The sequence below is a fragment of the Hyperolius riggenbachi genome, chromosome 4, assembly GCF_040937935.1.
Source record: "Hyperolius riggenbachi isolate aHypRig1 chromosome 4, aHypRig1.pri, whole genome shotgun sequence".
Lineage (NCBI taxonomy): Eukaryota > Metazoa > Chordata > Amphibia > Anura > Hyperoliidae > Hyperolius > Hyperolius riggenbachi.
In genome coordinates this window covers 289,837,928-289,854,803 of record NC_090649.1, presented here as the reverse complement: position 1 = coordinate 289,854,803, position 16,876 = coordinate 289,837,928, and the positions used below count along the sequence as shown (strand labels likewise).

At 43.2% G+C, this 16,876-nt stretch overlaps 1 protein-coding gene across 1 annotated transcript in view; it reads left to right on the top strand.

The window, feature by feature from the left end:
* Nucleotides 1–16,876, top strand: part of SERINC1 (serine incorporator 1) — a 39,424-nt gene that overhangs the window by 7,971 nt on the left and 14,577 nt on the right. Inside the window, exons 4-5 of the mRNA XM_068231393.1 lie at nt 5,891–5,970; nt 16,677–16,814. Coding sequence (XP_068087494.1) covers nt 5,891–5,970; nt 16,677–16,814 — 218 coding nt within the window. The remainder of the gene's footprint in view (nt 1–5,890; nt 5,971–16,676; nt 16,815–16,876) is intronic.

The window sequence follows — 16,876 nt, the reverse complement described above, 5'->3', positions numbered from 1 at the left end:
TGATAGAGGGTTCCTATATGTAGACATCCTCTCCAACATTTGGAGGAGTGTTGCGGGGAGAATACGGACATTATTCTAGGTGTTAAGTACCATTTATATATTATTTTCTTTGCCGTTTCTATGTGGGAAATACATTTAGAGTGCTTCTTGGTCTCATGGAGTGCTTTTAGTATTTTAGTAGTGTCTAGTTGGGAGTGAATGTCATTATTCCATGTTGTTAAAAATTTCCTTAGAGGGTCAGGCCCAGTTGTTATAATTTGCCTGTACCAGAGAGATATGCCTTTTTGGGCGGTTCTAGTTCCACTGTTTGGCCATATATATGCGATTATTGTATGGGGCATGGGTGCTGGGTTAATCGTATGTTTTGTATTTAGGTGGCTAATCTGTATGTATGTATATCTATCCTTCTCTGATAGTTTGAATTTCCACTTGAGGTGAGCAAAAGGTGCTAGGGTGGAGTCTAGTAGCAGGTCTTGGACCCATTTGATTCCTGCTGTGATCCAGTTGTTAATGTTAATGTTGGGTATAGCTGTTGCTAAGGTCTCGATAGGGATGTTTGGGGCAGCCGATGTGGTCTCTTTGAACTTTATTGATCTAAGATGTTGCCACGCGTTTATTGTTGCTTTAATAGATGGGTGTTGAGTCGCTGGGATTGGAATTTTTAACCAGGTCAAATATATAAGATCATGAAGCGGGAGAGGCGAAGTTGCTTTTTCTAGATCTACCCAGCTTTTTTGTTGCTCCCAAGAGAGCCAGTTCTTCGACATCTCCAGCAAGGACGCGAAGTAATATAGTTTCGGGTCCGGTAGGCCGAAGCCACCTTGGGACGAGTGAGCTGTTAATATTGAGTAGGCTATCCTATGTTTCTTTTTGTTCCATAAGAATTTTAGAAGTAATGTGCGCAGTTTTTTAAAGAATTTATAGTGTATTGGTATGGGTAGAGTTCTAAGGAGATATAGGATTTTAGGAAATATTGCCATTTTGTAGGCTGCTATCTTGCCAGAGATTGAGAGTTCAAAGGAGGCTACATGTGTCAAGTCTGTTGCTATTCTTTCTAGGAGGGGGGAAGTTGCAGGGGTAGATGTCTTTTATATGGGCTGGAATTTGAACCCCTAAGTAGGTTATTGAGGACTTGGCCCATGGAAATGGGAATTTAGTCGATATTTCAGATTTGGTATGTTTTGGGAGGTTGATACCCAATAGGGTCGATTTAGCCTCGTTTACTTTGTATAATGAGGTTTTGGAGAAGGCTTCCAATGAGGAGGTGACATATTTAAGGGACTTGACAGGGTCGGATAACGTCAGCAGGACATCGTCCGCAAATAAACTAATTTTTGAGGATTGAGGATCGTCTGAGATTCCTTTTATATTTGGGTTGTTTCTCATAGTCTCGGCCAGGGTCTCCATTACCATCACAAAAATTAGTGGAGATAAAGGGCATCCCTGCCGGGTGCCATTGGATATTAAAAACTGCTTGGATGTGAAAGCTGACGACAATACCTGAGCAGAGGGATTCTTATAGACAGACATAATGGCATTAAGTAGAAAGTCTTTCAGCCCAAATTTCAGTAGAACCGATTGTAGAAAACCCCCATGTACCCTGTCGAAGGCCTTCTCCGCGTCCAAGGTTAGGAGCAGAGAAGGCCTTCGACAGGACCCCACTGTATACAGCATATCGATTACTCGTCGTGTGCCGTATGGTGCTTGGCGGCCTTTGGTAAAGCCGACTTGATCAATTTTGATTAAACCTGGTAGGACATCTAGCAAGCGGTTGGCGATTGCTTTAGTGTAAATTTTTAGGTCCCCATTTAACAGGGAGATCGGGCGGTAGTTGGAGGGAGCAGTATGGTCTTTTCCTGGTTTAGGGATGACGGTGATGATGGCTTTTGTAATTTCAGGGGGGACTTGTTTTTGGGCTACGAAATCATTGAATAGCTCAGTTAGTTTAGGCGCTAATAAGGTGGCGAATGAGGAGTAGTACTCATTTGAGAAGCCGTCAGGGCCTGGGGATTTATGGTGTTTAAGTTTCATCATAATATTTAATATTTCCGATACGTTGAAGGGCTTATTTATCTGGTCTAATTGTAGTGGAGAAACACTAGGAAGTTTGATTGTGCTAAGGAATTTGTTGATGTTATCTGGAGACGGTTGAAAGGTCTGTGGGTCATCTTTGAGATTATATAAGGCGCTGTAATAGTCACTAAACGCATTGACTATATCCTGCGGGTTAGTTAATAGTTTTTTAGAGAAGGGGTGGAAAAGCTTAGTAATTTTAGATTTTTCCTGTCTGTGTTTAATTAGTTGTGCCAGAAAGGGACTAGCTCTGTTCGATTGGTGATAATGTCGATATTTAAGTCTAGATAAGTGGAACTCATAATCTGAGGTGAGTATTATTTTAAGTTTTTGCCTAAGGTTAAACAATTCTTTGGTCTTGGTTAGTGATGGGTTTCTCATATTTTGTTCTTCTGCTAACTTAATTTCAGAGAGGACTGATTCTAATATAGCAGTTTTTTCCTTTTTGTGGGTAGCGCCCATTTGGATAAGGAGACCCCTGATATAAGCTTTATGGGCTTGCCATACTGTGCTCACTCCAACCTCCGGTGAAGAATTCCATTCAAAGAATTCTTGAATAGAGGATTGTATTTTTTTTGCATTGGTTGTGTCTAGTAGTAGTGAGGAGTTTAATCTCCATGGACGAGAACTCTTTTGAGGAGCTGATATTAGGATTTCTATGCTGATTGGGGCGTGATCAGACCATGCTAGCTCATAAATTTCCGCTTTAGAAATCTTTTGCAATAGATATTTGTCTAGTAGGAAATAGTCAATTCTAGTGTACGATAAGTGGACCGCTGAAAAAAAGGAGTATCCTCTTTCGTCTCCATGCAGGGCCCTCCATGGATCATAGAGATCTTCTTTGTGTAGTAGAGGTGAAAGCGTTTTATAGGGTTTTTTCTTGGAGTTGGAGGTGTCCAAAGTGTGATCAATTATGATATTAAAGTCCCCTCCTATAATCAGGGCTCCTTGTTGGATTTTTTTGGCTTTGCGGATCAAGTTCCGGATGAATTTTTGCTGTCCCTCATTGGGTGCATAGATGTTGAGAAGAGTCATAAGTGCATTATTTATGGAACATACAATAAGAACGAATCGGCCTAAAGGATCTGTTTCTGTGGTGATAAGTGATAGGTTAAGGTCCTTGTGGAACGCAGTAAACACTCCTCTCTTCTTTTTAGAAAAGTTGCTGAAAACTATAGTAGGATAGTCTGGGTGCGAACATTTGGGTGCGGATCCTTCTTGGAAATGGGACTCCTGCACCAACATTATGTCCGATTTGAGTCTCAAAGCATCTTTCCAAAGAGAGTGTCTCTTGACTGGGAGGTTAAGACCTTTCGCATTTAAGGAGGTAACTTTAAGAGCCATTTTGGATATTTGGGCATATTTTTGGTGACCAAAAGTAAAGGAGTGTTGATCTTTTTAGCTGTACGAGCAAGAGGGATGGGAAGGGGGTATTTGGAGAGCAGGACTTCCTTTGTTATTCGCTTTGGTGGGATTAGGTTCCTTTGGGTTTTAAAGGTAAGGAGGACCTCAAAATAGAGAGTAGTAAATATGAGCCTTTCACATAAACTACACAGGGGTGCTCCATTGTGGGAGCCGGAACGAGAGGTCACATCTCCTTTGTGAACTCTACGGTCCATTAGTAATCTGTTGGGGAAAGTGGTGTGCAGAAGCTTAGGATGTAGAGTGCCATTCCTGGGTGAGCTTGGAGACCCCAGAAGCTATGTGTTTGTTTCCATGTTGTGCTGCTGGTTGGATCCCCCAGGAGTGAAGTAGTTTCAGCCCGTCGTCTGGCCTTTGTATCACTATTTTTCTCCCTTCTTTTGAGAGCAGTATTTTTGCTGGGAACCCCCATCTGTATTGTATAGCGTTCTCTCTAAGAGCTTTGGTGGTGGGTTGGAATTCTTTTCTTTTGAGCAGCGTGGCCTGCGAAAGGTCTGAATACAAAGATATATGTTTAAATGGGTCCAGGAGCGCCCCTTTGGCGCGGGTAACTTGTAGCAAAGCTTCTTTTGTAGTAAAAAACTGGAAGCAGCAAATAACGTCTCTCGGCACTGAGTCTGGGAGGCTAGTCGGCTTCGGGAGTCTGTGTACCCTCTCTATAGCCAGTTCTATGTCAGGCAGTTGTGGGAGAGCTGTTCTTGCAAGTTTAGTGACATAATCATGTAGCTGGGCTTGGGCCACCGCCTCTTCTACCCCGCGGAATTTCAGATTACATCGGCGGTTCCTGTCCTCTAAGTCTGCTTGCTTGCTTTTTAGCCAGGTAATATCATTTTTGTTGTGTTCGATACAGTCCACCGCTTTGTTATGCTCTGTGGTGAGGGCCGAGACTCCTCTCTCCACTATATCAACTCGGTCCCCCAGAAGATCTATGGAGTGTTTGAGGCTGTGTGATATGTTTAACATATCAGCTGAGATGGACTGTTTCATGGCCAGCATTAGATCTTTTAGATATGTCTGGGTGATGATCTGCTCTGTTGCCGGGAATTGTTCAATGCTGGCTGGGGAGAGGGAGGGTACAGTGTCTAGCGTGCTTTGTCCTACCTGCTCTTCGTCTCCATTTAGTTTCTGCCGAGACTTTACTGGGCTGCGGGATGCTGGTGATCCGTTTTCCGGTGAAGAGTCTCGTGTCTGTTCTCCGTTCCCTCCCTGTGTTGCCTGCGTGGGAGAAAAGCTTGGTGGTCCGGCGGTAGCGCTGGAGCGGAAGCCGGCGCCATCTTTGAGTGCGGCCCGTGCCTGCATGCCTGCGAACAGTTAAGGCGGTTTCTGAGGTTGAGGTGGGCTTTTCTTCCTCTTTTTGGATTGCTCCGTCTCCATCAGGGTGTCTGGCATCTTTCTCTCGCTGGTGGGACCCAGGTGGCTGCTTGTTGTCGCTGTTTTGAGCTTCATGCACGGAGCTCACTGTTTAAGCGTCCGCCATGCACAAGCTGCGGACACGCCCCCCCCAGCAGATCCTATTTTTTACATTAGGATCTGCTACATAGAACTTAAAAAAAGTCTAGCGGGTACTTTTTTTTTTTTACTAGTTTGAACTGGCCATAATTTGCAGACCCTTGTTTTGTTGGAAGTGACAGGTTTACTTTAAAGGGTTTCACATTCGCTTTCTTTTCATTAGGGATCTGGTATCTTTGTTTTCTAGATACTGTTTCGCTTTTCAGATACTAGGTACTTGCTCTTACACTGCAGAGACATTTTGTCTGTGTTTTTGTATAAAGGGATAAGTGGTCCATAGATTTTTGTTGCCAAAAATGATTGTTCATGGTTGTTTTAGGTCAAACTCTAGCATATGTACAGGTGTTCTTGATGTTTGCGTCCTCCTTTCCAGCAAATGACCGAGCTGAGAAACCCATGGCCACTACTACTGCAATCCGGTCACCACTTCAGGGACATCACCACCAGGACCTCCAGGCACAGGAACTAGTTCTTCCCCCAAGCTGTTTTGGGCCTAAACTCAGACACCTCCCCCCCTGCCCACCTGAACAGCAATCCACCATGTATAATATGTCCGCACCCCCCCCCCCCCCCCCAACATATAAGGGTGTGTCTTATTATGTACTCTACTTACAATCATCTCTAAGCTGTCTGTGACAAAAACAATTCCTTGTACGCTATCCTGTACTTGGCGAATAATGATTCTGATAAAACAGGCTAGTTGACAGAAAGCTGAGCAGCCCTTTGATACAGCAATCATTCTTAAACAGTCAGCGAAGCTATCATCAACAGTTACTACAGGTGAAGACTATTCTAGGAGTATACATTGCTTTGTTCCAATGTTTTAGAAAAAGAAAATATTTACATAAAACGTGACCATCTTGCATTAATTCTCTTCAATATTCAGGTTCTGGTTCTTTAAGTTTGCTGCAGCCATTGCAATCACTGTTGGAGCATTTTTCATCCCAGAAGGACCATTTACTACTGGTAAGATTTCTTTACAGCTTACACCTTTCTTTGTTTTGATGGAGACGTATGTGTAGCTAAGGTGTATTATTCCATGTACAGTAGCACACTGCAATTATCTCGCACTCATTTCAAAGGGATCAGTGAAAATGGACTACTTCTTTGTTTGTAGGACTACTATAAACTAAACGCTGGATGTTCGCTATGTACTGTATTAGAGAAATCTATCTGCATGCATTGAAAATCAAAGAGTACTTCCAGTGTAAAATGGAGAGCTGGCAATGTAAGGCTCTCTATTATTGCTGGAAGGATAGGCGTGGGGAAAGGTTAATTGGTTAATACAAAATGGATGGTTTCAAATGTCCTGTTTTTGCACAAACAGATGTTTTATAACTATCGTTTTGCATTAACAGCCGATTGGAATTTGCTCACGGATGGGGGAGGGGGCACACGCATACACGGCCACTTAACGTCACCAATGGGCTGGCATGCAGTGGCTGGATAGTGTAATGGTTAAGGGCTCTGCCTCTGACACAGGTGACCTGGGTTTGAATCTCGGCTCTGCCTGTTCAGTAAGCCAGCACCTATTCAGTTGGAGACCTTAGGCAAGTCTCCCTAACACTGCTACTGCCTATAGAGGGCGTCTTAGTGGCTGCAGCTCTGGCGCTTTGAGTCCGCCAGGAGAAAAGCGTGATATAAATGTTCTGTGTCTGGCATTAAGTAGTTAAAAAAAAGAATCACCTGCTGGCCTGTGATTCATCAACTGAAACTCTGGCCACCTCATCTGCAAAGCTGTCATGGCATCAGACTTTGGCGTCGTGGCTGCCAAAGTCTTGCTAAGCTGTATGGCCATCCCCATCTGCTTGGCAACCTAGCTGTGTGCTGTGTTCAGGCTGTGGCAAGCAAGGGAGGGTGGCCACAGAGCTTTTGGGAAACATGGCTGCGGCTGTTCTGCAGATGGAGGGGTGCGGAGTGACTTGTCATTAATGATTTACAGGCGAGAGTGTGAGTAAGTAACTCTACCGCCCACCGATCCTTGCAGCAATCATAGAGCATCAGGTTCTCTATTTTACACAGGAAGTCTTTAATTTAGCTGTTATTTTTCTTGGGGGACTTTTTCCAATACATCTACACTAATGCACTAATGCAGGTGAGTCTACATAAAATATGAGTTTCTGCTCATCTGATTACTGATTTGAAGTGCATTTCCTCTGATTTATGCAATGAATTAGCAATGCAGACAGAGCTGGGGACAGGTGCAGAGATGTTTTTATGAGGAATTTATTTCTGCAACTCATGAGAAGCATCAGGCAAAGAGAATTGGGAAACGGCACTGCCTGTGTCTTGCAGGTGGACAAACAGTGGGAAGTGTTAAGCAGTCACCACATTTACTGTCTCTAAAATGAACACCTTGCGCTGCTTGTTTTGTAAAATGGATTATGCTGCTAAATTTCGTTTTGTTTTTGAGGCTAAATAACCTTTGCTTTATTTTCCTTTGGCTGTAATCACATTATTACGACTCTATGAAGCAGCTGGGAGAGAACTTGATCATCTGTTGATTTCTCTCCCGTCATGCGCCTCAGTTGGCAGTTTCTTGTAGACCTAATCATGTGACCTCCACCCAGAGGAATTGAAATGAAGGCCTTTTAGTTTTAGACCAAAACTAACGTTTGGAATGCTATGCATGTTAGACATCGTGTATGCTGTAATCATAGTTCTGCTTTAGCGGGAACCTCAAGTGAGACGAATTAGGGGGTGCCATGTGTATTTGCTTTTAAAGTGGACCTGAACTCTTGCACAGGGCAAAACCTAGAGAAATGCACCCTGTATGTCTTAGGGGAGTTTAGCCTGTCTAATTCCCCCTCATCTGTGACTAATCACCACTGTAATTTGATCACTCAACTGTCAGCTCAGGAATCTCATCTGCCATGGCAGAGCAACTAATTTGGAAACACAAGATGTTAACAATATGTCCGCTTCTATGAAAGCAGGAAGCAGGCACACTGCAGATTTATTGCAGGATTTGTATCAGCTCTAAGGGCTCGTTTCCACTAGTGCGGTGCGGAATCGCCTGCATTCCACCGCGGACGAAATCGCATGCGGGTGCGATTCCGCATGCGTTTTTGCCGCCATTTCGCATGCGATTCCGCATAGGTAAGGTATATGCGAATTTAACCATGTCACTGCCTGTGTAAATTAACATTAATACCTATGCGAAATCGCATGCGATTTCGCGGCAAAAACGCATGGTCACCCCGCATGCGATTTCCCTATTAGATACATTAGCGGCGATTCGCGCACATTCCTTCTGCACGCGAAATCTGACGGCTCTGCCGTGCAGATTTCTGCCGCACCAAAAAACGCTCCCGCAGCCGCACAAGTGGAAACGGCCCCATCCACTTACATTGCCTATGCGAATCCGCGTGCAGTGCCCGCATGCGGATTCGCTATAGTGGAAACGAGCCCTTACAAAAAAATTTTTTGTTTAAAGGTTTTTATGCTGTTGCGTATCTTTTAGAGCAGAAATGAAGTTCTGAGTTCAGGTCTGCTTTAAACAATACTAGTTGCCTGATGCAGTAGTGTCTGAATCACACACCGGAAACAACCAGGCAGCTTAATTTAGTCAGATTTAAGGGTGCGACACCGATCCAGTTTTGATTGGCCAATTTGGTCACCATGCGGCTGGATAGTGTATTATGTAAAAGGAACCTAAGGTGTAAGACCTATGGGAGCTGCCATATCTATTTCCTTTTGAACTATACCAGTTGCCTGGCAGTCCTTCTGATTTTTCAGGTCAGTAGGGTCTTAATCACACACCTGAAACAAGCATGCGGCTAATCTTGTCAGATGTGTCAGACATCTGATCTGCAAGCTTGTTCTGTTGGACTATTATATAAAATAGATGAACCAACTATGGAGAATACTAAACTCAATTAAGCGTCAGTTCTCCTGGAGTGGGTCAGATGGGGCTGTATAGCTTCTGTCATACCAACAATATGTATTTGTAGTATCACAGATATCTCCATTGAAATAATAGTCTTATGGTGGCCATACACGGTACAATAAAAACGTTCGATTTTCCCGTTTATTCGATCTAAATGATCGAATTGAATGAAAGTTGAAAATATTTTTTTTTTTCGATCAAGAAATTCGAACGATTATCCCGTTTTTTTGGGAAAAATGATCGGACATGCTGGAAAAAGACAACTTTACTTACGGTAACGTCTTTTCCGGTAGTCAGGAGGACAGCACCCCTGGATGAGACTTGTCTCCCTCCCCACCGTGGACAGGAACTGCAAAAGAAATAATTTGCATAAGCAATAGGCAGCCAGGTATATAAGCTACTTACTTGCCACTATACTTCAGTTAATATAAAAGATAATACGGACACTTAATAATGCTTATACAAACCTCTGATATTCCACCCAATAAGGGCGGGTTGTAGGGGTGCTGTCCTCCTGACTACCGGAAAAGACGTTACCGTAAGTAAAGTTGTCTTTCCCGGATCGTCACTCGGACAGCACCCCTGGATGAGACGATATACTAAAGATCAGGCTTAGGGCGGGACCACTGCTTGCAGAACCTTTCTTCCAAAGGATAAATCTGTAGCTGCCGATACATTAAGTCGATAATGCTTCACAAAAGTGTTATGACTTGACCATGTTGCAGCCCTGCATATCTGCTCAATGGAGGCCCCTGCCCTCTCTGCCCATGACGTAGAAATGCCTCTTGTAGAATGAGCCCTGACCGAAGAGGTTAACGTCTTTCCCCGTATCTGGTATGCTGATACAATCGTCTGTTTGATCCAGCGTGCTAAGGTCGTCTTAGAAGCTCTGTTCCCTCTTGTTTTTCCTGCAAACAGGACAAAAATTGCATCTGATTTTCTCCAGGCATTAGATCTTTCTAAATACTGTAACAGACACCTCCTCACGTCCAACAAATGTAGTCTCTCTTCCTTATCATTTGCCGGATTCTCACAAAATGACGGGATATAAATTTCTTGGTTCCTGTGGAAAGAAGAAACCACCTTCGGAAGAAATGTTGCGTCCGGACGCAATGTTATTCTATCCTCTGAAACAACACAGTACGGCTCCTTAATCGATAGTGCTTGTAGCTCACCTATTCTTCTTGCTGTAGTAATTGCTAGAAGGAATATGGTTTTCAATGTCAGGAATTTGTCCGAAACTTGAGATCAGGGTTCAAACGGAGACTCACATAAACCCTGTAACACTGTATTAAGATCCCAAGAAGGAACTCTTGACCGTATAGATGGTTTTAGTCTTCTTAGAGCCTGAAAGAAACGGATTATATAATCCTCCTGTGCTAATTTCCTTTCTAGGAACACACTCAAGGCTGACACCTGAACTTTCAAAGTACTAATACTAAGACCCTTCTTATAGCCACACTGTAAGAATTCCAAAACTGATCTAAGCGATCTATTGTTGCAGGATCTATCTATACACCAGTGATTAAAAACTCTCCAAGCCTTCCGGTAAATTAATCGAGTTACCTTCTTTCTACTATTGAGTAGTGTTTCTGACAGATCATCTGAGAAACCCTTAGACTTCAGTATTTCCCATTCAGGTTCCAAGCTGATAGGTGAAGTAGACTCGGATCTGGATGTAACACTGGCCCCTGGGATAACAAGTCCTGAGTCAGTGGGAGGATTATTGGTTCTGATATCGCTAGAGACTGTAGTAATGTGAACCATGGACGTTTGGGCCACATTGGAGCAATCAATATGATTCTCGCTCTGTCCTGAATGATTTTCTTCAATACTCTGGAAAGTAATGGAATTGGCGGAAAGGCATACATCATCCTGCCTCCCCAACTGATTGTGAACGCATCCATTGCCCAAGGTAAGTCCTCCTGAAACAGGGCACAAAACTTCCGGCATTTTGAGTTCCTTTTCCTGGCGAATAGATCCAGTTCTGGATATCCCCACTGTGACGTTATCGTTTGAAACACTTTCGGATTGAGTGACCATTCGTTCTGGTCCAGCTTCTCCCTGCTTAGATAATCTGCCAACTGGTTTGATGTCCCCTTTAGATGACGTGCTTGTAATGACATGATATTGTTTTCTGACCAGAACAAAATTTTTGATGTTTGTTTCCATAACATCTGGCTCTTCGTGCCTCCTTGTCTGTTTAGGAATGCTACCACAGACTTGTTGTCGGTCCTTATCGTCACATGCGTTCCCTTGATCTGATCCCTGAAGTGTAGCAGTGCCCTCCATACAGCTTCTAGTTCCCTGCTGTTGGATGATCTTGAGCTGATCTGTACTGACCATTGTCCCTGAGCCAGAAGAGCATCCAAATGTGCTCCCCAACCCCATAAACTGGCATCTGTTGTAATTATCCTCTGCTCTGGATAACTCCATACACGGCCTGATGAAAGATGAACTTGGTTTTGCCACCAAAGTAGGGACACTTTTATGCTGTGAGGGATAGGGATCTTCTTGTCTAATACCGTGAGGCTTCTGTTCCATGATCTGAGGATCCATAACTGCAGAATCCTTGTGTGGAACTGCCCCCACTGAACTGCGGGAAACGAGGCTGTTAGGAGCCCGAGGACTGCCATTGCTTTCCTCAGTGATACTGTCCTTGCATTCTGAAAGGAAAAAATAGCATTTAGAATTGCAGTAATCTTTCTATCAGGCAAGAAGATTCTTTCATTCCTAGTATCAATGCTAAATCCGATAAACTCAAGAACCTGGGAAGGAACTAGTGAAGACTTCTCCCAATTAATAAGCCAACCTAAATGCTGCAGATAATCTAATGTTGACTGCATCTGCAATCTTACCCTTTCCGCTGTAGGTCCCCAAATTAAAAAATCATCTAAATATCCAAGGATATTAACTCCCATCATCCTAAGCTCTGCTAGAACCTCAGACATGACTTTGGTAAACAGCCAAGGGGCAGAAGAAAGTCCAAAAGGAAGAGCAATAAATTGAAAATGTCTTACCTCTTCCCCCATGTGGACTGCAAATCTTAGATACTGTTGTGATGACGGATGAATAGGTAGGTGAAGATATGCATCCTTGAGATCTAGAGAAACAAGAAAATCGTCTTTCTGCAAGAGATGAATCACAGATTTTATATTGTCCATCCTGAATCTTCTGTATTTTACATCTAGATTTAATTTCTTTAGGTTTAAGATGAATCGGTAAGATCCCTGTGGTTTTTTTACGAGAAATACTGGCGAATAGAACCCCTCTTGTTTCTGACAACTCGGTACATATCTTATCACCCCCTTTTCTAATAGAGATAGGACCTCGCTTTGTAGTGCACGACACTTTCTTTGATCTTGTGGTTGGGGAGTAATGCAAAACCTCAGAGGAGGATGATGATTGAACTCTATCCGGTACCCTTCTGATACAATCTTTAGTAACCACTGACTTGTGAACTGAGGCTGCCATACTTCTAAAAAGTTTGCAATTCTCCCCCCCACTGGAATCCTGGCGTCATTGCTTATCCTGCCTCCTGGCAGGATTGAAATTGGGTTTCGGTTTCTGTGATCTGTATGGGACCCAACGTTTACCCTTGGAGGACTTGGAGTTTTGGTCAGACCTGATGGGGGGACGAAATGGCCGCTTATACTGGAAAGGTCTTTTCTTTTCTGGAAAGTTTTTCTTTCTATCTGATGACCTATCTAAAGTATCATCTAAATTGGATCCAAAAAGCAGCCTGCCTTCACATGGTATACCACATAACTTAGATTTTGAGGAATTATCCCCATTCCAGGTCTTAACCCATATACCTCTTCTAGCTGAGTTAACTAAAGCAGTAGTTCTGGCTGTAAGTTTAACAGTGTCGTCTGATGCATCTACCATATAATTAGAGGCATTTAAAACTTTCGGAAAATCATTAAGAATTTCTTCTCGCGGGACCCCAGAAGCAATTTTATCCTGCATTTCTAATAACCATGTTTTTAATGATCGACTCACTGCCGTGGACGCTACTGCAGGCTTGAATGTTAAGGAAGAGGATTCCCATGCTCTCCGCAGGAGATTGTCTATTTTTTTTTGTCGATTGGGTCCTTCAGACAACCAAAGTCTTCAAATAACAGATCTGTTTTCTTTGACACCCTAGAAAAAGACGGGTCTAACCTAGGCGGAGTACCCCAAAACTCCTGATCTTCCGGAGAAAAAGGATAACGATTAGACAAGGATCTAGGCCAAAAAGCTCTCTTCTCATGGTTATCCCATTCCTTCTTAATCATACCCTTAAGGGTGGAATGGACTGGGATAAACTGAGGCTGGGGGTCCGCCAAAGTCCTGTACATCTCATCCAAAGGTGTCAAAGATTTTCTTTCTGTCTTGATACCCATTGTATCACACATAGCGCTTAATAAATCCTTCATTAAGTCGGTTGAAAAAGCAAATTTTGATCTGTCCACATTTGAGACCTCTTCCTCCATATCTGATAGCTGATCTAGCTCCGATATCTCCCCCTCAGATAACTCAGAACCCTCCACCTCACTCTCTCTTCTACGTTTGGATCCCGAGGGCCCTGGTTGAGCCAAAACAGGGGAAGCAGGGATAGCAACTGCAGGTATTGTGTCCATATTTCCAGTAGTTCCTGGGACATCAGAAGGAACTATAGAATTGGAAGCAATGGCAGAATCTTTGATCTCTTTAATCGCTGAAGACATCTCAGATCTCATCCAGCCCATTAAATCTTTAAGTATGACCGGAGATTCATCCTTGACTACTTTCTCTGTACAGCTCTGACATAATCTCTTAGAAGAAGATGAAGAAAAACGACTGTTACAAATTGCGCATTTCCTCTCCGACCTGCTTGAACTATGCTGACTGGTCTGAACAGCAGCCTTGTCAGTTTTTTCACTTTTATCAGATTTGTCCGACTTGTCATGTTTTTTAGGCTATAAAAAAAACACAAACAAGGGACAATCGTTACTAAAGGTTACATAGTAAAAAACCATAACAAGCAGGAGTATACAGGTACCACATCTACTTGCCAGAGAGGGGTCTTGTCCAGACTTAGCAGATTGCAAAGGAGCTGAACCTGAAGCGTCCTCCATGATTACCAGCCACATCTGAATCATGGACTTACTTCCACATATATACCCTCAAACAGACCCAGCTGACCACAGCTAACGCCGCCCTGCTGCATAATTAATCAGCCTCACATACCTTGATGCATCAGCTGAAGCTGATTACCATACACCGCCGCGGCTCCTGCCGCTTAATTAGTCCAGCGTCATTGTGATGCGAATGTAATCAGCTGTTTCGTTGATTTAGTATTCCCCGCCGCGGCCCCTGCCGCTCTGCAGACCTCAGATCACGCGGGACGCCAGCGCGTGACTACTTCCGGGTAAACCGGAAGCGACCTCTTCATGCGCGCGCCTGCACGCATAATACTGCTGCCTTCTCCGGAGAAGCCTCCCAAACGCTGCAGGACTCCCCACTGATCACTGCTCAGCTCTATTGGGAGTCCTGCCACACGCTGCCCCTGCCGAACTGACATGGATGGCCCCCTGGAGACCTCTCCCTCCGCTCCGTCCGGGACAGGAAACTATACTGAAGTATAGTGGCAAGTAAGTAGCTTATATACCTGGCTGCCTATTGCTTATGCAAATTATTTCTTTTGCAGTTCCTGTCCACGGTGGGGAGGGAGACAAGTCTCATCCAGGGGTGCTGTCCGAGTGACGATCCGGGAAATCTTTATATTCGATCTAACGGAATAATCGAACTAAATTATCTAATTGAAAAATTGTACCATGTATGGCCATCTTTAGACGTAGATCCTTTTGTATAAAAATGTATTCTTGTTGTACAAAATTACATAGAACAATGTTATCAGAAATATTGAAGTGGTCATCTGAAGTACATGAATTAAAAAGATATTTTACCAAACTCTCCTTCCTGGGTGTCCGAACCCACGACCCTGAGATTTGAGTCCCATTCTAAGCCATACGATATATAGGGTTTCTCTGATGATCCCCACTGAGCTTTTCAAGGCCATATTTATACTATTTGTTCCTTCAGGGCCCTTTTCCACTAGCGCGTTTGCGCTGGCTGAATCGGAAAGTCGCAAACCGCTAGCGATTTTGTAATCGCTACGGTTTGCTTTTTAACATAGGAATCGCGGTAGGTCATTTCCACTACCGTTTTTTACAGGAACGCGAACGCGCGGCGGAACGATTATTGCCGCGATTTTGCTATGCAGTGCATAGCATAGCAAAATCGCGACCGCAAACGTCGGGAAATCGCCGCAAATTTTTGTACTTTTGCGATTCAGCAATCGCTAGCGTTCAGCGTGAACGCTAGCTACTGCTAGTGGAAAAGGGCCCTCAGGGTCACCAAAAGGCCAGACATGTCTAGACATGTCCCATCCATGTGAGGGGGAGTTGGCCTTGGCCAACTTGAAATTTACGACTCCAGGGTTTATACACAGTTGATAGGTCGTTCAGAGTTCATACTTTTACTAGGTGAAAGTTCTTATTCTACAGAGTTCACCAACAGTTTATTCTTTCTGGGTGAAAGGGTATTTCACAGTTCACAAGCAGTTCTTTCTTAGTAGGTTAAAGGTGACCATTCAGTTTAACTGAAAGTCATAAGGTTATTATAATTAACAGCACACCAGATATAATAGGATTATTAAACACACACTGCCCATGAGATAATAATGCAAACAGTTACATTAGCCATAGCCATATACCATAAGATATGCATATTATTATATTATAGTTCTTACACTATTTCAGTTTACCTAATGACAACCTGATAATAAAGATTAAATATGTTTGACAGTTCAGGGTCTATAGCCCCATCTACACGATACGATTCTGTGCGATTTGATTACGATTCTATTTACGATCCGATTAAATCCGACATGTCCGATCGTGATTCGATTTGCCATTGTTTTGCAATGGGAAATCGAATTGAATCGAATCCCGTTCGGAAATGTCAAATTTAATCGGATCGTAAATAGAATCGTATCCGCTCTACTGCGCAGGTGCAAAGGACTCGGGTCTGTTTCCGCCGTAACCCGAACTAAGAGCCGATTAAATCTGACATTTCCGAACGGGATTCGATTCAATTCGATTTGCCATTGCAAAACAATGGTAAATCGAATCACGATCGGACATGTCGGATTTAATCGGATCCTGCGCAGGATCACGGTAGGTAAGTATTTACCTTGCTGCACTTGGGGGGGGTTGACACATTGCTGGATTGCCGGGACACTGGAGGATGGGGAAAGCCTCATTAGGATCCAGAGGCTTCCCCCTCCTGAGGTAAGTATTCCACAGAGGGCTATATATATATATATATATATATATATATATATATATATATATATATATATATATATATATATATATATATATATATATATATATATATATATATATATATTATTACAGACTCGCTTTAAGTATAAGCATCTGATTTGCATATGCTTGTTCAGGGTCTATGGCTAAAAGTATTAAAGGCAGATGATCATCAGTGGCTGTGTTTTCATCTGAATCACTTTTTATAAATGTGACTATTTTTTGGGTTGGGGCAGAGAGCGGCGGTGTGGGGACACAGAGGCATGATGTCATGAGGTTCATGAGGCAGAGAACATGCCTCTGTGTCCCACTGCCTTGGGTTCTCTTTAAGACTGACCTACAGCAATTCATTCATTGATATGGATGTAGATTGTATTCCTGTGTTTGTATTTAGTGCATTGGGATAATGTTCCTCTCCTTCTTGATTACAGTGTGGTTCTATGTTGGCATGGGTGGTGCCTTTTGCTTCATCCTCATCCAGCTTGTGTTACTGATTGACTTTGCTCACTCTTGGAATGAGTCCTGGGTTGAGAAGATGGAGGAGGGGAACTCTCGCTGCTGGTATGCAGGTAATGTACTGCTACATTTTATATAGATATTGGTGAATGGAAATCTAGATAGTGATGTCATA